Source organism: Peromyscus eremicus, chromosome 4, assembly GCF_949786415.1.
Source record: "Peromyscus eremicus chromosome 4, PerEre_H2_v1, whole genome shotgun sequence".
NCBI classification, from domain to species: domain Eukaryota; kingdom Metazoa; phylum Chordata; class Mammalia; order Rodentia; family Cricetidae; genus Peromyscus; species Peromyscus eremicus.
In genome coordinates this window covers 119,860,255-119,882,551 of record NC_081419.1, presented here as the reverse complement: position 1 = coordinate 119,882,551, position 22,297 = coordinate 119,860,255, and the positions used below count along the sequence as shown (strand labels likewise).

The 22,297-nt window shown below is 41.8% G+C and overlaps 1 protein-coding gene across 1 annotated transcript in view; it reads right to left on the bottom strand.

Moving 5' to 3' along the window:
* The window catches only part of Cfap61 (cilia and flagella associated protein 61), a 300,156-nt gene that overhangs the window by 172,935 nt on the left and 104,924 nt on the right, over window positions 1-22,297 (bottom strand). The window contains exons 15-17 of the mRNA XM_059258957.1: window positions 20,049-20,126; window positions 7,397-7,603; window positions 3,927-4,061 (exon numbers count right to left, since the gene is read on the bottom strand). Coding sequence (XP_059114940.1) covers window positions 3,927-4,061; window positions 7,397-7,603; window positions 20,049-20,126 — 420 coding nt within the window. The remainder of the gene's footprint in view (window positions 1-3,926; window positions 4,062-7,396; window positions 7,604-20,048; window positions 20,127-22,297) is intronic.

Sequence of the window (22,297 nt, the reverse complement as noted above, 5' to 3'; positions counted from 1 at the left end):
TGTCCATTAAGAGAAGTCGTGGGGAAGGTGCACCCCCAAAGCAGGCAGTAGTTCTGTGGCTCAGGGTGGGGAGGGGAGGGCACAATGTCCTACCATGCAGTGATGATTCTCAATCACAGCTGCCTTGTGCCAGATTCAAATTGGCAACCTACTGAGATGAAACGGGGTCTATCCCATTACTCATGCCTGGAGTGATCTACCCCCTTGAAGATCGGCTTCCTAGGTGAAAGCGAGGGGACAGCCACTAAAAGATGCACGAAGCAGGGTAAAAGGCATGAAAAGCAAGTGGCTGGAGACAGAAGACACCAGTAGGGTGTAGAAGCTGATGCATGTGGCAGAGGGACATGGGACTTACAGGGAAAAAGGAATTCCGTGAAATTACTCAGCCCTACACGGTTCAACCATGGGGATTCTATTGCTCATCTCAGGCAAGGGATGTACTCAGACGACATTGAAATTACTCCCCAAACAACCACATTAGGTTCAACTTATCTCAGACAATTGTTTAAATCGTTGAACTCATCTAAAATGTTTTTAAAAAGAGAAAACCAACTTTAAATGATACAAGTCAGCACCTCAAGTTTTGAATAGTTAGGCCCATTCTATGTGGGTTATGATGTGGCTGATCCTTTGACTAAACATTTTCAAAACTGTTCCTCAAGTGTAGTGTGGCTGCTGTGTTGTTTGTGTGCAGAAGGCCATTCACACGCTCGACAAGTGCTCTTCCACTGAGCTGGGTCCCCAGCCCAGACACTGTTCACTGGTCTCGAAACCCTCACACCTCTTCATTTTAGGCAAAGCTGATGCTCTAACTCCAGGCACTGTGCAGGCTAAATGCCGCCCACCCACTTTCCCAACCCCTTAGAAAATCTTAACCTTACTAAAACCACATGTCAAGACTGGATGTGGTCAGTAATGGTAGAAGTACTTCTTAGATGGTCAGAATTCACCAGCACTGTAAACACCACAGCACCATGCAGCAAGCAAACATCTGCACCATCTTTCTCACTGGCTCGTTGAGGGCTTTTCTTCCTGGACCCCAGGTTTAAACTATCATTCTCCACTGTGTCTCAACACGGGCCAGGGCTCTACAAAGACAAGGAGTCACACATCCTGACATGAGCAGGGAAAAGGTTATTAAATGTAAGCAATGATTTCAAATCATGCCAACGTCAGAAATAACACTAGGACCATTTTTAATTGAACAAAATGTTTTCTCTCCACCTGGAGCTACACCTCATCTCAACATGGCCCAATTCCAGAGGTTCCTAGAGGCAGGCAGAGAGGACAAGCAGGAGTGTCTTGCATGCTTGAAACAACATGTTCATGCCCCCATGCAACAGCTCTACGTGCCTCCCGACAGCTTGAACACCCCCACTCATTCTGTGAAAGTACTGGCTGAAGTCACAGGAGCACCACTAATGCAAAGAGCCTTCTCTTGGCCCAGCCTTGTCTATGTGGAGGCATGTTAGCAATGGTGCAAAGGTATGTCATCATTACCGGATCTGGTATACATGCTGCAAAGCATCATCTGCTGAGATCACCCCTTCCCCACCCCTACTTCTTCTTTTTTTTTTTTTTTTTTTTTTTTCGAGACAGGGTTTCTCTGTGTAGCTTTGTGCCTTTCCTGGAACTCACTTGGTAGCCCAGGCTGGCCTTGAACTCACAGAGATCCGCCTGGCTCTGCCTCCCGAGTGCTGGGATTAAAGGCATGTGCCACCACCGCTCGGCTCACCCCTACTTCTAATGAGAATTATAGAAGCTGTTTCAGAGACAGAGACAGCATGTAGCCGCTTTCTCTAACCCTAAAATGCCCTCTTTGCACCCAGCAGGATGTCTGGTTCCAGGATGCCCCAATGCAACAGGCCCCCTGGTCCTCCAGATGGGCCCCCATATGTCTCACTTTTAGAGTGCAGTCGGCCCTGATACTAAGAATATGCCCAGAGATTAAATAACTACCTGGTGTCCGCTTCAAGATGATACTGGAGGAGGGGAAGCATGTAAGGAGAAGGAAGATACCAATTGGCCGAGAATAGAAAACCACTGTCTCCAGGTGCTGTGTACATGGAGACTCTTAAGGGCTCTCTAACAGGCCCCAGCATTGCAAACACGGTGTGGGCAGGTCTTCCCTTCCCTCTTCCCTCTCCCTTGCTAAACCATAGATTCCATTCCTAAAGCTAACCACTCAGGTCCATTCCCTTATTTGGCCACTTATGCCTAACTCATTCTGAGGCTGATCACCAAGGTCCAGCTATCAAACCCCAAGGTCCAGCAATCAGAATTCATTGTTTGGCTACAGTGACTAACATGTCCCATCAGGGCTTACCAACGCATCCTAACACAGACTTTCCTCTTTTCTCCTCAAAATCCACTCCTGCAGAGAGAGACACCTGCTGCTGTCTTTGTCCCATCCAGAGGCAGCCCCCCCCACACACACACACATATACACAACGTGTCCCCTCAGGGGTAATAAAATCTCCTTTGTGCCGAGAATTTGGTGTCTGGGTGTGTTCTCTGCTGACTCCGAGGCCCCTTCAGATTTCCGTGCTCCTCAAGGTTTGCAAATTGTCATGTGTGAACTGGTCTATGAAGAGCTCAGCACAATGGAAGCTTCGATAGTAATTCGACAGAGTAATTCTATGTCTGCAAAATCTAAGGGTAACATAACTGAACTTGGATTTCATCTGTCTTTGTTTTTTAAATCTCATTTTTCCAGGAATTAATTTTGTGAAAACTATAACAGATTGAAATTTGAAAAAAAAAAAAAAAACAGTAAGGGAAAGGTCTCTCATCGCAGGGGGTGGGGGTATGGGGGATACGAAACTAAGTTCTATACGATTGTATCTGCTTACCACCTTCCATTATAAAAAGTTAAAACATAATTGAAACCAATTTGCTATTCATTTTCAGTCTCTCCTCAAATGTAGATTTATAATTGTTAGAAAATAAATACAAATTTTGTAATTTTATCATTATAAGGATCCTGTCAGACTTGAAACAACCTCAGTTCTGGAGAACTGATGCCTCTGGGCTGGGGTGGGCAGTCCCCACCCTGTGCGAAGCTGGGCTGGGGCTCCTACCGTCCCTCCAGGGAGCTCCCTCAACTCTGAGGAACAGCCCCTGGACTTAATGTTTGGATGCTTAAACTTCCACTTTCCGTTTTTAGCTTTCAGGAAGGACAAATTTTAGCCACTAAGGTATTTTGCTTTTAAACTCAAAGTACCCAGAACACTGGGAGCATACATGTTGGTCAGGTTAATATGATTATGTTTTCCATTTAAATTACAATAACAAAAAATGGCTGTGTGTTCACATATATGAACAATCAGACACAGGTTCCAGGCCCTTTTCTTGTCTGGTCATAAAGGCATCCAGGGTTAGTTTTTTTACCTCAAGTAAAATAAACAAGCCTGTTACTCATTTTGACTTCCCACAGGAGTTTTTATGTGAGCATGTTTTTAAAAACAAAAACCAGCCAAACAAACAAACATCAGCTTAAGACCGAACATCTTCAACATGACATTTCTCTGGCGGCTTTGTCCTAACAGCAAGAAGACCACTGACTGACTTAAAAGCAATCGATTGAAGGGGGAATTCTTCTGAGGAGAGGGAAAGAAGATAAAAATATGCTGGGGGGTGCGGATGGCTCTAGGCCACTCATTTGTCCAAGGACCAGCGACAACACACAGGGCGTCCCTGCTATATCCTCTGAAGGAGGATGTGGCGACTGGTTTAGGCTTACTGTGAAATAACCACTTGAGGGCAAGGCTGCAGGAGCCCTTGCAGGGAGCCGCCTGTAAGGGTATGAGCGCCAGGTTCCCTGTAATTAAGAAGCAGCCTGCTCGGTGAAGACAGGGCTGCCACCCCATCTGCCAAGCCCGCGGGAGCTGGCACTGTGCCTCTCTGCCTGCCGCCCTGCTACCCACCTGATCCTTGGAGACCTCCTTTGATGGAGCGTTTATGCCAAGCTTTTCCAGAGGATAGACAATCTGTCGTCGTGGTCGCACGGGAACCAAGTAATGAAGGGCAGATGTCAGGGAGTGGGCGGAGGAGTTCTGAAGCTGAAAGACAGCAATCTCTATTTTAGAGGAGAGAATGTCAGAGGCACACAGCGCAGATGTCTGCGTGCTGCTTGACAAATACAAAACTCTTAACTCGGCCAAGTCAGAGAGGGGAGGGAAAAAAAATCAGCAAATAAACAAACATACTCTTCGAGCAGAGGAATGAATTGTAGATAATGCCTGACACTAATGAAGATAATTACGAGAGTAATTACATTACTATCTCTGTGGGAATGACAGATAAACAAGTGGTTTGGTTTATGGGATTTTTCAGCACAAGTATTTCCCCCAGGAGAATATTCTTCTCCATAGTGATCGTGAATCAGCTTGATTTGACCCCATTAAGCTGTGTTATTCGAGTCCTGTTAACCTTCGTGCGTTGGGCACAAGCTGCTTTAACACACATAGATAAAAATGCCACCCAGGGGGCAACATAGCCCAGATGTGAAAGCACTCAGGCAACGTCACTTGGGCTTTTTTAAAAAATGAAATGAGGGTCTCAGAATGAAAGAATAAAACTGGAAAGTGGGGATAAGAGAAGAGGATCAAATGATTTTGATTTGTATTATGACTAAGTTATGAACTGGATTTACACTTGTTAAAATAGATAATAAATAATGTTTACAGTAGTGCTTTAAATATTCATTTTAAAGCTTGACAGGGAATGGTGACTCTCACATTTATGAAATCTTGGGAATTAAAAAAATAAATAAACGCAGGGCCAAAAATCCATGTCACCCTTTGTCTTAGTTAAGGACCAAAAAGCAAGTTGGTGAGGAAAGGGTGTATTTGGCTTACACTTCAATATTGTTGTTCATCACTGAAGGAAGTCAGAACAGGAACTCAAGCAGGGCAGGATCCTGGAGACAGGAGCTGATGCAGAGGACATGGAGGGGTGCTGCTTACTGGCTTGCTTCATGTGGCTTGCTCAGTCCACCTTCTTATAGAACCCAGGGCCAGAAGCCCAGGGATGGCACCACCCACCATAGGCTGGACTCTCCCACATTGACCACTAAATTAGAAAATCCCTTTCTGCTGGATCTCATGGAGGCATTTCCTCAACTCAGGCTCCTTACTCTGATGACTCTAGCTTGTGTCAAGCTGACACACAAATCCAGCCAGTATAACCCTCAAGTGTAAAACTGTGAAAAGCCAAACTGGCAATGATGTATCTATTTATTGAATTAAAGTCAGAGAGAAAATAAAAGTAAAGCAGAATGTTAGATGTATCTTAGTAAATATAATGGTCTGCATAAGACTTGTGTACTGTTTTAAAGTAACCATGGGCATTGCAATGAGTTTCCAGAAGAGCTTTCTAGAATCTTTCACCATTGCACCTCATACCCTAACTTCACAGTTACTGAAAATCAGAACCCAGGAAACCCTGGCCAGAGTGTTGTTTTCCTGTCTGTGAATGTCTACATCAGTGGTTCTCAACCTCCCTAATGTTGTGACCCTGTAATACAGTTCCTCATATCATGGTGACGCCAACCATAACATTATTTTCGTTGCTACTTCATAACTGTAATTTTACTACTGTTATGAATCATAGTGTAAATATCTGATATGCAGGATATCTGATATTTGATCCCCTGAGGGGTCATGACCCACAGGTTGAGAACCACCTGTCTTTGCGCTTGCGTGAGGTCAAGAGAGAACCACCGCCATAGTGAGATACCGGCGACTCAACTTCACTACTAGAGAACGTGGGGCAGAATTTGGGAATTCTCACTCAAATGACTTGGAACAGCTTCTTACTCCTGTTTCACGTGTATATGTGTAAATCAACTGGCAGTGTGACTGAGGAAACCTGTTTCCAAATGTGTTTTGCTGCCTTCAGGATGCATGCCCCTAACTCTGCAGTGCTTGGTAAGCAGACACAGGTACAATGAAATACCCAAGATGTCTTTACTATGGATGCAAATGGACTTGGCTCTGACCTGGTACATGCAGGCAGCACGGTAAATAGAAACTAAGAATTTAATATCACACCTGGAAGGTCACACAGTTGGTGTTCAGTCAAGTGCAAAGTGAAGGAAATTGTCTGGGGCCAGGGTTTTCCTGAACAACTGTTATCTTCCATGTCATTAATCGTATTGCTGTCCTGCTACATGTTACGGGAGAAACAAACACCAAAACAAAACAAAACCTCACTGAAGCAGGGTCCACATCCCATGAAGACTCCTTTCCACGGTTTCCTTCCTTCTTTCCCAGAGGCATCCCTCCAGCTGGCTTTTGTTCAAGATGAGACCCTGGCATAACTATTGTAAGTGTATGTGCTAATGCACTTAGAGACTGTCTAAGAAATACTTCAGTAAGTAAGAGCATTTGAAAATTCCACTTAGTTCCTCATGGACCCTGAGAAAAAAATGTGACAGTGTGTGGAACATGGAATTGGTAGAATGTGGAAAAGCTTGAGGTCATGACCCCAAACTGAAGGAACAACTTCTACTCAGCCTGGTAGTTGAAACCCATCACCTTGAGAGTACGCACCAAGTTGGGGATCAATGTTAGTGACCCAGGGACCAGTTTTCAGGAAACAACCCCATGGGAATCTGGCCTAGATAGCACTTACTGTGGAACAAGCAGGTTACAGTACACGAGGAGGTGAAGGTATCTGCATGTGTGTATCAGTAGCTCCTGGGAACTGAGGATACAGTTTGAGAAAGAAAAGGCAAAGGTACAGCTTGCGTGGTAAAACGCACGCTCGTGAGCACTGAAGGAGGCGAAGAGGAGGCTGTGGAGGGAGATGAGCTGGTGTCTGGGGTGGACATATGCGACATATGCACATTAGGTCTCTATTGCTGTGATACTCTATGGAAGTATAACAAGTATTAGATGGAATTCATAGGTATCCCCTATGGCAGCGTTCCACCAGAATGGGACATCTCTGCCTTTCACCCATTATTTATATGGAAATGGTTATAAATTTTATTCAGAATGCAGTGTACAGTACACCAATTGTAAAGGATGAAACTACTTTATTCTACAGGGTTCTTTGTTTCAAAGACCATGATAGGATCATTTTGGCATCACACCATGAGAAGTAGTGTGCTGTTCATGTGTAGTACAGCTACATTTTCAGTTGCCATTCTGTCGATATAGAAAAACCAACAAATTTGCCTAATTACATTGGTTCTGGTTGTTTCAGAAACTGGAAGCCTCCTGGACTTTCGCCACAGTGAAGCAAATGGCCTAATCAAATATGGCCAGTGGAGACTCAGATGCACGCTACAGTCAAAGTCATCACGAGAAGAACTGACAAGATGCAGTGCACATGGATGCCACCGTGCACACCTATTAGCAGGAGGGGACAGCCCACGCCAGCCTCTTACCTTGCTGTCCCGGGACTGTGGGTATACAGGGTAGTAGAGACATGACTTATAGCCTAAGCGAAGGATCTCCTTCAGGAAAAACTTGGTGTAGTGTCGGAAAATAGGGTTCAGGGCAAAATGGTGCAAGCGCCCATGCTCTTCCTGCTGGTGGTGGCTAAAGTAGATGAAGTCCTCGATGTTGTAATGAGATCGTATGTACTCTATATCCTAGAGAAGAGGACGAGAAAGGATGTTTCAAACAAACTGCATGCATGCACACTGTGATAAATAAGTCACTTAAGGTGGGGCTGGGGAATCGCTTACATGGTAAAGGTCTTCTCATTCAAGCATGAGGACCCTAATTGATTCCCCAGAACTCATGCAAAAAAAAAAAAGTCTGGTGTGGTGGCAGGTACTTTAATCTCAGTGCTGGGGAGATGGAGACAGGAGGATTCCCAGAGCTCGCTGGCCAGCCAGCCTAGCTTACTCAGCAAATGGCATGCCAACTGGAGACCCTGTCTCGAAAAACAAGGTGGACAGCTCCTGAGAAATAACACCTGAGGCTGTCCTTTTGCTTCTTCCCCATGTATGCACATACATATGCACCCAGAAGCGCACGTGCACGCATGCATGCACACGTGTACACACACACACACACACACACAATTTTTAAAAAACTGCTTCAAGCACAATAGTGAGAAGTGTGTTTGTTTCTTCCACTCTTCATTGTCCTGTCTCTAATTCTGGTTTCAGTACTGGGGGTTGAGCTGAGAGTCTTGCACATGCTTGGCAAGTCCTCTACCCCTGAGCTACACCCACAGCCCTTGGTTATTGAGACCGGGTCTCTCTAGGGAGCTCAAGCTCACCTTGAACTTACTATGTAACAAAGGCTAGCCTAGAACTAGTGATCCCCCTGCCTCAGCCTCCCAGGTGCTGGGATTACAGGTTTACACACACTGCCATGCTTGGCTTACTGATTCTTTTAAAACAGGAAATATGTGCTTGTTCTGGTGATGTCTATGGAAGATGGCTAAATAGATTTGTTCTTATGTCTTTGGCTGCTGTCAACATAGCAAGCCTTGATTGCCTGGACAGGTTTGGCAAAGCGGTCTTGTCACATTTCTGGGCACAAGGAGCACCAGTGGGCCAGCACAAGTGACTGGGCACAGGTTGAGAGTCAGTAGACAGGCTGCTAGTGTGGAAATGTCCCATCTCAGAGTTACACTGTTAGCGCATGGCTGGGTTGTGAACAGCAAGCCCCGGCAGGGCATTCCTTACTCTGCTCCTGTGGTAGGTGTGAGATTTATGCAATGGGAGGCAACTGAAAGGACTCATGAGTGTTCACACGGAGAGGGAATCCTGGGCACACTGCTCCTGTCTTCATGGGCCTTTGTCTCCTCGCAGGACAGTGGAATCAAGGCTCATGCATGCTAACTGTGGACGGCTGCAGTCTGACCTCCTTCGCCTCTCTAACGCACACCACCGAGAGCCATTGAGTATAAATCCAAACATAGTATAAATAACAAGCACACCAAAGGAAAACTCAAACCAAATGTAGATGGAAAAACACAGCTTCAAGAACAGAGACTGAAGAATATGAAAAACCTGACTTAATCTGTGACCAGCAAGCTTGTAACAGCTATCAGTCTGTATCCCAGTGTTCCCTCCCTAGCCCAGCAGTGCCCAGCTTCTGTTCCAAAGTACAGCAGAAATGGGTTTGCAACCACCCAGCAAGTGGTGGCACCCCAGAGCAATTCTGGCAGCCTTTCAATCTTCATTGACCCTGTAATGGCTTTTATACCACAATACTTTAATTACCAAGGCTACATTGCTCATTATAAAATAAAAAGAGTGATACGGGCAGGACTGAGAAATCATTGAAAAGGAAAAGGGCAGGGAGCTAATAGAGGTCATTACTTCAAAACAGCAGATGGGCCACGTGCATCTAATCTACTCTCATCCCAAGTCCCTTAAAATAACAAGAGCAGTTTTTATTTAGATTTTTTTATTTAAATTTTCTAAAAAGAATAACGGGGTGGAAGAGACGCAAAAATATAAGGAAGTGCTACCTTGCACGGGAACTTTATGGCTTGGTTAAATCTTCTTACCTTGGTCCACACTGGGGTCCCTGCCTGCCTGTTGCTACTACATTCAACAGTATAAGTGGAAGTCAAAGAATGGCTGCCCATCTCCCAATTGGCCAGGTGGGCAGCCCTGCCAGCAGCAGCAGAGAGGAAGTGGAGAGCCACACCCATGCCAGCCACCCACACTGGCAATTCAATCTTTCATTCCTGACACAGACAGACTTGTGGAGAGTGCTTATATACAACTAGAGGAAAGGCATATGACTTGCAACAGTGAGGAAACGGGTAATTTGGAGGACAGGGGAGAATTTTGAAAAATCAATATAATGTCCTTGTAGGTTCCCAAAAGAAATCTTGCTTATAACATAATTGGATATCAAGAAGAAACTGTAAGTGGACAAGGGAAAGACATGGAAGTTAAACATAGGAACCCCCGAGAGAGAGAGAGATTCCAGAAGACCTGTATGGTACTGAAATCATGATTGGAGACTGAATTGGAAATTCAGAAAACTAATGTCAAGGAAATATCTTCAAGTGATGAGTAAGAAATACATCTATTAGGGACCCCAGGTAAGATACCGCCCACTGCTCACTAACACTCTTAAAGCCCATCCAGCAACACTAGACTGCACTCCCTCCCCGTGTTCCACAATGGAGTCCACAACACTAGCAGACTTACGGGAGGCCAGGCTGTCCTACAAATCCCTAGCAAGATGCTGCCCACTGTCCACAAAACCCCTTTAAGCCTGCCCAACACCACCAGACTACACTCCATATACTGGTCTACAACTTCAGAAGAAGACTTCCACTTTATCAGAGGCTGGATCTAGGGACCCCCTAGCCCCCAAAACCCCAGAGGGGACAATCTACTGGACCTGAAGACATGCTAGTCACCAGAACTCTTGGTCACTTAGACCATAACACCAGAGAGGAAAGAGAAACCAAGGGAAAAAACACCCATCCAACAAAGACAAATGCAAGAAGCAACACCTAGAACTACAATCATCCCAAATCCAGGTGTCTAAATGAAAATGAAAATAGAAACAATCAAAAAAACACAAATGGAGGGAATCCTAGAAATAGAAAATCTGGGTAAGCAAACAAGAACTACAGATGCAAGCACCACCAACAGAATACAAGAGATGGAAGAGAGAAACTCAGACATTGAAGACATGATAGAGGAAATAGATTCATCAGTCAAAGAAAATGTTAAATCTAAAAAATTCCTAACACAAAACATCTAGGAACTCTGGGACACCAAATAGATTGGATCAGAAAAGAAAATCCCCTCACCACATAATAATCAAAACACTAAACATACAGGAAAAAGGCCAAGTAAAGGCAAACCCATTAGAATCACACTCAAGTTCTCAACAGAGACCCTAAAGTCCAAAAGGGCCTGGACAGATAGCTTGCAAACTCTAAGAGACCACAGATGCCAGCCCAGACTATTATACCCAGCAAAACTGTCAATCATCCTAGACAGAGAAAAGAAGATATTTCATGACAAAGTCAAATTTAAACACTACCTATCTACAAACCCAGTCCTACAGCAGGTACTAGAAGGAAAATTCCAACCCCAGGAAGTTAACTACACCCACAAAAAAACAGGCAATAGATAATCTCACACCAGCAAAACTCAAAGAAGAGAAACACACACACACACACACACACACACACACACACACACACACAGAGTGCCACCACCAACAACAACAAAATAATAGGAATTAACAATCATTAGTCATAAATAACCCTCAATATCAGTGGACTCAATTTACCAACAAAAAGACACCAGCTAACAGAATGGATACAAAACCAGGATCCATCATTCTGCTGCATACAAGAAACATACCTCAACATCAAAGATGGATATATTACCTCAGAGTAAAGGGTTGTAAAAAGATTTTCCAATCAAATGGACCTAAGAAGTAAGCTGGTGTAGCTATTCTAATATCTAACAAAATAGACTTTTAACCAAAATTAATCAAAAGAGATGGAGAAGGGCATTTCATATTCATCAAAGGAAAAATCCACCAAGATGATGTCTCAATTCTGAATATCTATGCCCCAAATGTAAGGGCACCCACATTTGTAAAAGAAACATTACTAAAGCTGAAATCACACATAGAACCCCGCACAATAATAGTGGAAGACTTTAACACCCCACTCTCACCAATGAACAGATTGTCCAGACAGAAACTAAACAGAAAAATAACAGACATTATGACTCAAATGGACCTACAGAACATTTCACCCAAATACAAAAGAATATACCTTCTTCTTAGCATATCATGGAACCTTCTCCAAAGCTGACCATATATATACTCAGCCACAAAGGAAGTCTCAACAGATACCAAAAAAAATTTGAAATAACCTCCTGCATCTTATCAAACCACCATGGATTAAAGCTGGATTTCAACAACAGAAACAACAGAAAGCCTACAAACTCATGGAAACCGAACAACTCTCTACTGAGTTACCACTGGGTCAAGGAAGAAATAAAGAAGTTAAAGACTTTCTAGAATTCAATGAAAACAAATGCACAAAATACCCAAACTTAGGAGACACAATGAAAGCAGTGCTAAGAGGAAAGTTCATAGCACCAAGTGCTTTCATGAAGAGTTTGGAGAGATCTTATATTGGTGACTTAACAGCACACCTGAACACTCTAGAACAAAAAGAAACAAACATGCCTAAGAAGAGTAGACAGCAGGAAATAATCAAACCGTGGGCTGAAAAAAATAAAATAGAAACAAAGAGAATACAAAGAATCAATGAAACAAAGAGTTGTTTCTTCAAGAAAATCAACAAAATAGATAAACTCTTATACACCAACTAAAAGGCAGGGATAGAACATTCAAATAAACAAAACCAGAAATGAAAAGAGAGATATACAACAGACTCCAAGGAAATACAGAGAATTATTAGGTTATACTTCAAAAACTTGTACTTCAAAAAATTGGAAAATCTAAAAGAAAAAGACAAATTTCTTGAGAGATACCACTTACCAAAGTGGAATCAATATCAAATAAACAATTTAAATAAACCTATAACCCCTAAGGAAATAGAAACAGTCATCAAAAGTCTCCCAACCAAATAAAGCCCAGGACCAGATGGTTTTAATATAGAATTCTATCAGACTTCCAAAGAAGAGTTAATACCAATACTCTTCAAATTGTTCTACAAAATAAATACTGCCAAATTCTTTCTATGAGGCCACAGTCACCCTGATTTCCAAACCACCCAGAGACTCAACAAAGAAAGAGAATTACAGACCAATTTCACTCATGAACATTGATGCAAAAATACTCAATAAAATACTAGCAAACTGAATTCAAGAACACATCAAAAAGATAACCACCATGACCAAGTAGGGTTCACCCCAGTGAAGCAGGGATGATACAACATATGAAAATCTGTTAGTGTAATCCATCCTATAAACAAACTGAAGGAAAAAAACCCCACACGATTATCTCATTAAATGCTGAAAAAGCTTTTGACAAAATCCAACACTCCTTCATGATAAAAGTATTGGAGAGGTCATGGATACAAGGGACATACCTAAACATAATAAAAGCAATATACAGCCAGCCAATTGCCAACATCAAATTAAATGGAGAGAAACTCAAAGCAATTCCACTAAAACAGGAACAAGACAAGGCTGTCCACTCTCTCCATATATATTCAATATAGTACTTGAAGTTCTAGCTAGAGCAATAAGACAACTAAAGAAAATCAAGGGGATACAAATTGGAAAGGAAGAAGTCAAAGTATCATTATTCCAAATGATATGATAGTATACATAAGTGGCCCCCAAAACTCTACTAGGGAACTCCTACAGCAGATAAACAGCTTTAGTCAAGTGACTGCATACAAAATTAATTCAAAAGAATCAGTTGCCCTCCTATATACAAATGATAAATGGGCTGAGAAAGAAATTAGAGATTCAACACCTTTTACAACAGCCTCAAATAACATAAAATATCTTGGTGTAACTCTAACCAAGAAAATGAAAAGACCTGTATGACAAGAATTTCAAGTCTTTGAAGAAAGTAACTGAAGAAGATACCAGAAGATGGAAAGATCTCCCATGCTCATGGATCAGCAGGATTAACATAGTAAAAATGGCTGTCTTACCAAAAGCAATCTACAGATTCAATGAATCTACAATTCAATTCAGATTCAATCAATTAAAATCCCAACACAATTCTTTACAGACCTTAAAAGAACGATACTTAACTTCATACGGAAAAACAAAAAAATCCAGGATAGCTAAAACAATCCTGTATAATAAAAGAACTTCCAGAGGTATTATCATCCCAGATTTTAAGCTCTACTACAGAGCTATAGTAATAGAAACCACATGGTATTGCCACAAAAACAGACAGGTGGATCAATGAAATTGAATCAAAGACCCATATGTAAATCCACATAGCTATGAACACTTGATTTTCAACAAAGAAGTCAAAATTCTACAACGGAAAAAAGAAAGCATCTTCAACAAATGGTGCTAGTATAACTGGATGTCGGCATGTAGAAGAATGCAAATATATCCATATCTATCACCCTGCACAAAACACAAGTCTAAGTGAATCAAAGACCTCAACATAAAACCAGATACAGTGAACCCAATAGAAGAGAACATGGGAAATAATCTCGAACATATTGGCACAGGAGACAACTTCCTGAACACAACACCAATAGCACAGGCACTAAAATCAACAATTAGTAAAGGGACATCATGAAACTGAAAAATTTCTATAAGGCAAAGGACACTGTCAATAGGACAAAATGGCAGCCTGCAGGATGGGAAAAGATCTTCACCAACCCCACATCTGACAGAAGGCTGACTTCCAAAATATTTAAAGAACTCAAGAAACTAGACATCAAAAAACCAAATAATTCAAATTAAAAATTGGGTACAGAGCTAAACAGAAAATGCTTAACAGAAACTCAAATGGCTGAGAAACACTTAAGTATGTTTAACATCCATAGCCATCAGGGAAATGCAAATCAAAATGACTTTGAGATTCCATCTTATACCTGTCAGAATGGCTAAGATCAAAAATACAAGCAACAGCTCTTGCTGGAGAGGATGTGTTGTAAGGAGAACACTTCTCCACTGTTGGTGGGAGTGCAAACTTGTAGAGTCACTTTGGAAGTCACCTTGATGGTTCTCAGAAAACTAGGAATCAATCTACCACAAGACCCAGCTATACCACACTTGGGCATATACCCAAGGGATGCTCAATCATACCACAAGGACACTTGCTCAACTATGTTCATAGCAGCTTTATTTGTAATAGCCAGAATCTGGAAACGACCTAGATATCCCTCAACAGAGGAATGGATAAAGAAAATGTGGTACATTTACACAATGGAGTATTACTCAGCTATTAAAAACAAGGACGCCAGGAAATTTGAAGGCAAATGGATGGAACTAGAAAAAAATCATCCTGAATGAGGTAACCCAGACTGAGAAAGACAAATATGGTATGTAGTCACTTGTAAGTGGATATTAGCTACAAAGTAATGGATAGCCATACTACAATCCAGACCCAGAGAGGCTAGGTAACAAGGAGGATTCACCCAGATCTCCCTGGGAAGGGAAAATAGAGATTTTGTGAATGGACTGAGGGCAGGTGGGGATAGGAACATGACCATCAGGTTGCAGGGCATGGAGGGAGAGAGTACTGAAAGAGACTACTGGAAAAGGGGGCCATATTTCAGGGTCAGGTAAAAATCTGGTGCAAGGGAATCTCCCAGGAATCTACAAGGACCACCCCAGCTTAGACTCCTAGCGAATCTGTTGCCTGAACTGACCCTCTCCTGTGACCAGATTGGTGCCTAGCCCAATTGTCATTAGAGAGGTATCATCCAGCAACTGATGGAAACAGATAAAGACCCACAGCCAAACATTAGACAGAGTTTGGGGAATCCTGCAGAAGAGGAGAAAGGATTGTGGGAGCTAGAGGGGTCAAGGACACCACAAGAAAACTCACAGACTCAACTAACCTGGGCTCATTGGAGCTCAGAGACTGAACTGACAACCAAGGAGCCTGCATGGGACCGTGTAGTAGAATATTATTTTAAGATGTGTTACTTTTGTTTATGTTGCATTTGTTTAACTCTGTGAAGCTGTGTTACTGTGCCTGTGCAAAACACCTGATGGTCTAATAAAGAAATGAATGGCCAATAGCAATGCAGAAGAAAGGATATGTGGGGCTGGCAGGCAGAGAAAACTATATAGAGGGAGAAATCTGGAGCAAAGATAAGAGATGAAGGAGTAAGAAGAAGAAGCAGCCAGAGAAAGAGGTGGACTTCAGGGGGCAGCCAACCAGCTACACAGCAAGCCACAGAGTAAGCATAAGATTTACAGAAGTGAGAGAACGGGAAAAGCCCAGAGGCAAAAGGTAGATGGGATAAGTTAAAGAAAGCTGGCAAGAAATAAGCCAAGCTAAGGCTGGGCATTTATAATTAAGTGTAAGCCTCATGTTTTATTTATTTGGGAGCTGGGTGGTGGGCCCTGCAAAAGAGAAAAAACAACCAACTACAGGACTGACCTAGGCACTCTGCATATATGTTACAGTTGTGTAGCTTGGCCCTCTTGTGGGACTCCTAACAGTGGGAGCAGGAGCTTTTACTGGCTTTTGGGACCCTACTCCTCATACTGAGTTGCCTTGCCCATCCTTAATACATGGGGAGGGGCTTAGTTTTACTGCAACTTGATATGCCATATTTTGTTGATATTCATGGGAGACCTGCCCTTTCCTAAACAGAAACAAATAGAAACAAAGTGGGAACAGAGGAGGGATGAAGGGGAGGGATTGGGCAGATAGGAGGGAGGGGAAACTGTAGCTGGGATGTAAAACAAACAAACAAACAAACAAACAAACAAATAAGAAATACATCTATTAGTCTGCCCACCTCTTACTCCTACTACCAAGAGACACTGAAGGATCAATTGAAAAGATCCTGAACCCACCTAAAATAGAACTTCATAGTGACTGAAGAACATGGAGACAAAAAATAATTAATAGAATGCTTCCCCCAGAGACATTAAGTATTCCTTTAAAAAAAAAAAACCCTGGGGATTTCTACATTAAGAAAACAAAAAGCAACCATCGAAAATCCAAAATAAATCATTTCTCCAAAAGCAAAACAAATGGACAAAAACTCTCCACAAGACTCAAGAAAGATTAAAACAGTCCACTTCTACTTGCGAAGGTATCTTAGTTAGGGTTTCTGTCGCTGCAACAAAACACCATGACCAAAAAGCAAATTGGCAAAGAAAGAGTTTATTTGGCTTATATTTCTAGATCACAGTCCATCCATTCAAGCAGGGCTGTATCCTGGAGGCAGGAGCTGATGCAGAGGCCATGGAGGAGTGCTGCTTACTGGCTTGCTCCACATGGCTTGCTCAGCCTGCTTTCTTATAGAACCCAGGACCACCAGCCCAGGGGTGGTACCACCCACCATGTGCTGGGCCCTCCCACACTGATCACTAAATAAGAAAATGCCTTACAGCTGGATCTCATGGAGGCATTTCCTCAACTGAGGCTCCTTTCTCTGATGACTCTAGCTTGTGTCAAGCTGACACACAAAACCAGCCAATACAAAAGGATTAAGGATGGGTTGTCCTCCGGTTTAGATTGTTATCAGTGGCACTGAATATTGGAGACAATGACAGTTCAAACAAGCATTCTGAGGGTAAATACTTTGAGAATTTTACACACTATCAAATGAGTATCCAATGTAAGGGTAAACTCAGGGACCTTGTTATGTGCCATCATCTAAAAAAAGCAACTCAGACCACTGAATCAAAAAGAGAAATAAATGCAAGGAAGTATAAAGGAATAATTCTATCCAAACATCTCAGTAAACTCTAAAAACCTAATACCTATCCATCAAAGACACCTTCAATAATCAAAAAGTAGAAAACTTCCTTAATTTATTATTTCCTTTTACAAATAATACGCTAAGTGAAGAAAACATAAAATTATCCCATTAAAGTCAAGACAACTACAAAAGTAGCCTTTACCAGCAGTATCATTAAACATTACTCTACCCATGCAATAAAATCGGAAAAAAAAATCAGGCATGAAGCCAGGCGTAGTGGTCACATCTGTAATCTCAGCACTTGGGTGCAGAGTTCAAGCTCATCCTTGGCTACAGCAAGCATGAGGCTTTAAAAGACGGGGACAGTGAAGGGACCAGGATAGCTACCATACATGTTTTACTACAAAGTCACACACACACACACACACACACACACACACACACACACACACACACACGGATAGGTGTAGTACATGCCTCTGTCCCTGAGTGCTCTCAGCAATGGAATGGCCTAAAAGTGATGCTGTACAGGGAGAGGGAGTTAATCAATTTTTAAACTCTCAGAGTGAAAAAAAGATTTTAGAAGGGTAATCGGGTACAAGATCAAAATACAAAACTTCGTGATCTTCCTATATTCTAATGTAAATATTTAGAATGTACAATAGGGGTATCTATGTATAGTACCAAGAAAAAATTACAAAATACATAGAAAAAAATCATAAATGTCTTAGAGTATACTAGGGAAGGATCACAGCAGGAGACAGATGGTACATTCAAATTAGGATAATTGGAGGTAGGCTCAACAAAGGGAGTATTTACAGAGATGGGGGGTGCAAGGAAATTAGCAGGGACAGTGAGATAGCAACTGCAAGCTATTAGTGGCCTCAGTGGGTGGCGTAGGTGGAAGACTGGTCACAGGAATCCGCAAAGAGAACACCCTCGAGAAAAGACCACATTGAAAAGGCGAGTGGGTCCGGTGTGATCTCAGTCAGATGTAGACACCCCAGTTTCACTGTCCTCCCTCCTCCTGTCAAGGCTTCCCAAGGCCAATGGGCAAGGGCATGGATTGCTGTCAGTTCAGTCAGGCTCACAGAACAGGAAGGTGGAGAAAGGTGGCCAATAGGAAGTGGAGAGAAGGTGCCGTCTCACTCTTTCTATAACAATTCACTCTTATTAACTAACTGGGATGCCTATGAACTACTCAATCTCTTTCACAGGCAGTACCCCCAATGATCCATCAATTTCCCAATGACCTCTTAAAATCCCCACCACTTATCACTGTCACACTGGGAAAAGCTTCCAAGTGTGGATCTTCAGGGGACATATTTAAATTGCCTCCAAACTGTATCGCTGACCCAAAAACATGCATGAGAAAAATTCCCCAAGAACCTGAAATTGAACAATACAGAAAGCTGGATCACGAGGAGGAAAATAAACTGCTTTTATAATCCACACAGGCATAGATAAATCATGGCAAGTATTAGAAAGTTTACCCAAAGGGAGACATGTCCAAGAAAATTTAGACAAAAAAAGGCCAGCGACAGCTGATTGTGGTGAGAGACCTGTAATCCCAGCACGTGGGAGTGGGAGGCAGGAGGATCAGGAGTTCAAGATCACATTCGATTTCACTGCAAGATAGCAAATACATGAGCTATCTGAGCTACACGAGCTATCTGAGACCGTATCTCAACAAAATAAACAAACCCAAAGAAGAGCAAGGAAAGAAGCTTCTGTTTACAAGATATCAAACATTAAGGAAGGGCTGGAGAGACGGCTCAGTGCTTAAGAGCACAGGCTGCCCTTTCAGAAGACTGGGGTTCAACTCCCAGCACCCACACACAACTGCCTGCAACTACAGTCCCAGGGGATCTGACACCCTCTTCTGGCCTCAGGGCACCAGGCACAAACATGGTAAACAGACATACATGCAGGCAAAATACCTATACACATGAAATTTTAAAAATGAAGAAGTTATTTTAAAAACATACGATAATATAATGGGTATCAATAAATAAACCCATAGCATGGAAAAGAACGTAAAATGGACACAAGAATATAGAAAAATAATAAATGTAAAAGCAGTATTTTAAGTCAGCAGCAGAAGAATGGACTATTAAATAATACATATATTGGAAAAACTGCATTGGGAAAAATATAAAATGGCATGTCCACTTGACAATAGACACACACACTTAACTGAATGTAAAAGTAAAGAAGAATGACTATAGTAGCAATCCTTTGGTGACAGCAGTGGGACTGGTAATATTATTATTATTACTATTACTTTGATGGTGGGAGATTATTAAAACTTTAAGAATGAGAATCTTTTCATGTTCTTTGTAATAGTCAAAACATTTGTTTGTGTGTGTTCTGTTTTCTTTGTTTTTTTCATGACAGAATATCACTATGTAGCTCTGACTGTCCTCACACTCCCTCTGTAGACCAGGCTGGCCTCAAACTCACAGAAATCCACCTGTTCTGCCTTCTGAGTGCTGGGATTAAAGGTATGCAAAACTCCAACTGACAATTCCAATCATTTTTAATTTAAAAAAAGAGAGACTCGAAAGGCTGCCAAGTGGGAGACACGTTTGTGCCCAAATACTTTAGGGACAGGATTCATTCATGTTAAGTAAAAGTTAAAAAAAAAAAAAACCTTCAAAGAGGCACTGTGTGCTGGCTGATTGATGATATAGAAAGTCACAATCAAGCAAGCCACAATCACAATGAATGGCCACTTCATAACTTACCATCTCTTTTCTGATCACTGCAATGCCAACTATTTGCTTTGCAACTTCAGCTACAAACACCTGCAGAGCTGTCCCATCCTGCAAAGGTAAGGTGCATTTTGTTAAGACCCTGGAAAGCATCACCAACAAGGTCTCTGAAATCAGTCGCTAGTGCATCCATGATTGTGAACCCAGCAGCCACAGCTTCAGTAACCACAATAACAGAAGCAACATCAGCACTTACTGCCAGGTGCTACGCTCACTGCTCACTTCATCTTCACCCCCATGCTCTAATGTGACAATTATTATTCTATCTATTTTATTCACAAGACAGCAAGGCATAGGAAGCTAGGTAAGTGAGCTCATGAGGCATGGATCCACAACACAAACCCGAGTCCCTTTTACACAGAACCCACTTCTACCCCAGTGCTTCCCAACTTTTATGACTTCAGGACATCAACTCAGTGGGGGCGCCAAAGAGATTTCTACTGGAAATTAAAACTGAATTCACTTTTAAAATTTATAGTAAAATGAAAATGTAAACTAGCTGTTTCATTTTAAAACAATAACGTTTTTATTTTATTTTTACATAAAATATATATTTACATAAAACAATTTATTGACATAAATCATATTTTTAACAAAAGAAACTTTGTGTTTTTCTAAACACAAATATTTAGAGTAGCATTGTTTTGTTTCTGCAAATCTCTTTAATCTGGCTTAGTAAACAGCTGGATCCTCACATCTGCTTCTGTAGTCAATCTGGGGCAATATGTTGTTTTTGTTTAAATATATGAAAAATATGATCTGTCTTCACAACACATAGTTAGAAAAGACACGTATCTAAGCATCTTTTCAGATAACTGTGGATATCCTTTGAGACTCCACAACTGGTAGTGCCTGAGGTTAGCTACAATGTGTCATCTGAAAACCCTGTCCATGAGCACTGTATACACTTCTGCACTAAAGTCCGCTTTAACTGACTCCTACATGCATACTCACCCATGCTTTTATGAAACTGCACAATGTTTAACTGGAAAGTATTTATTCACCAAGCTACACAGATTTCCCAACTATTGACTCATTTTGTAACGTCACACTTGTGTCGTCAGAAATGCCGCTGTGAGCATTGTGTGACTGTCAAGCTCACGACGGCAGATACTGATTTTCTCAATTTCTATTTTCTTTCCTGATTAGATCTTATCACAGGGGGCAAGTGATTCTTGTTATATCAGGTTGACAGACTCACATTATTACTTTTAAGGAAATGCTGGTTAAATACCTAAGTCCAAAAAAACAATTTTTCTTTCTTCAAGTGAAAATGGTATTTTATAAAAATGGTAGCTGGTTCAAGTGCATTTTATGCATCTGTAGAAGCATTTTCTCCTCACACACCCAACATGCTTCAGGATGCAGCAGATGCATGTCACCCATCCCATCACACAGATGCTAAAATCCAATCAAGTGTTGTGATTCAATAGAGTTAAAATGTTACTGCTTCATCAAGGCTATTCTTTAAACTGCCTCTAATTTTCCCTGTTAATCTAAGTGGTGAGGTAACTGTACAACTACAGGCAATTGTAAGAAATAACATAAAAATCCTTTTACATGTTGTTCAGTATCCCCTACGATAACATTCTGTAAAGCTGGAGCATAGTGAGACCACGGGAAACTGATCCTGATTGGTGTATATTTGTGTGATCCCATTACTTCATACAGGTTTGTGTCTCAATCTCAATGATAACATCTAACAATTCCAATACCACAAAAATTAATCTCTTTAGCCCCACCCTTGGCCTCTAACAGCAAATAATCTAGTCTCCAATGATAAATTTTGTCATTTTAAAACATATGAATGTATAATTATGAACTTTTGCATAAGTATTACATATGTACATGTATGAATGTACACTTAAAAATGAATCTATACATATAATTGCATAACCCTTGGGGACTAACTCTTTGTTTCTCTCAACATAACAATGTGGAGGTTCATTGCAGGGCATTTACCCACCAACCTCACAGTTCCCCAGAGTTTTCTTGAGTGAGAGCAGCAGGAAATATTAGAAAGAAGGATTTAGAGTGTGGAGATAAACAGATAGAAAATACAGGATAGCCTTGAGAGGGCCTGGAACCTATTCCAACGAGCCCTGAATGTCTCTGCCCCAGGGTATATATAGAAACGCCAAGGGTGGACCAAAAGACCTCCTCCCCCCAGCACAGCCAAGTGCAGACCATCCCAGACACCTGCACTCAGGCCCGTGGTCCAA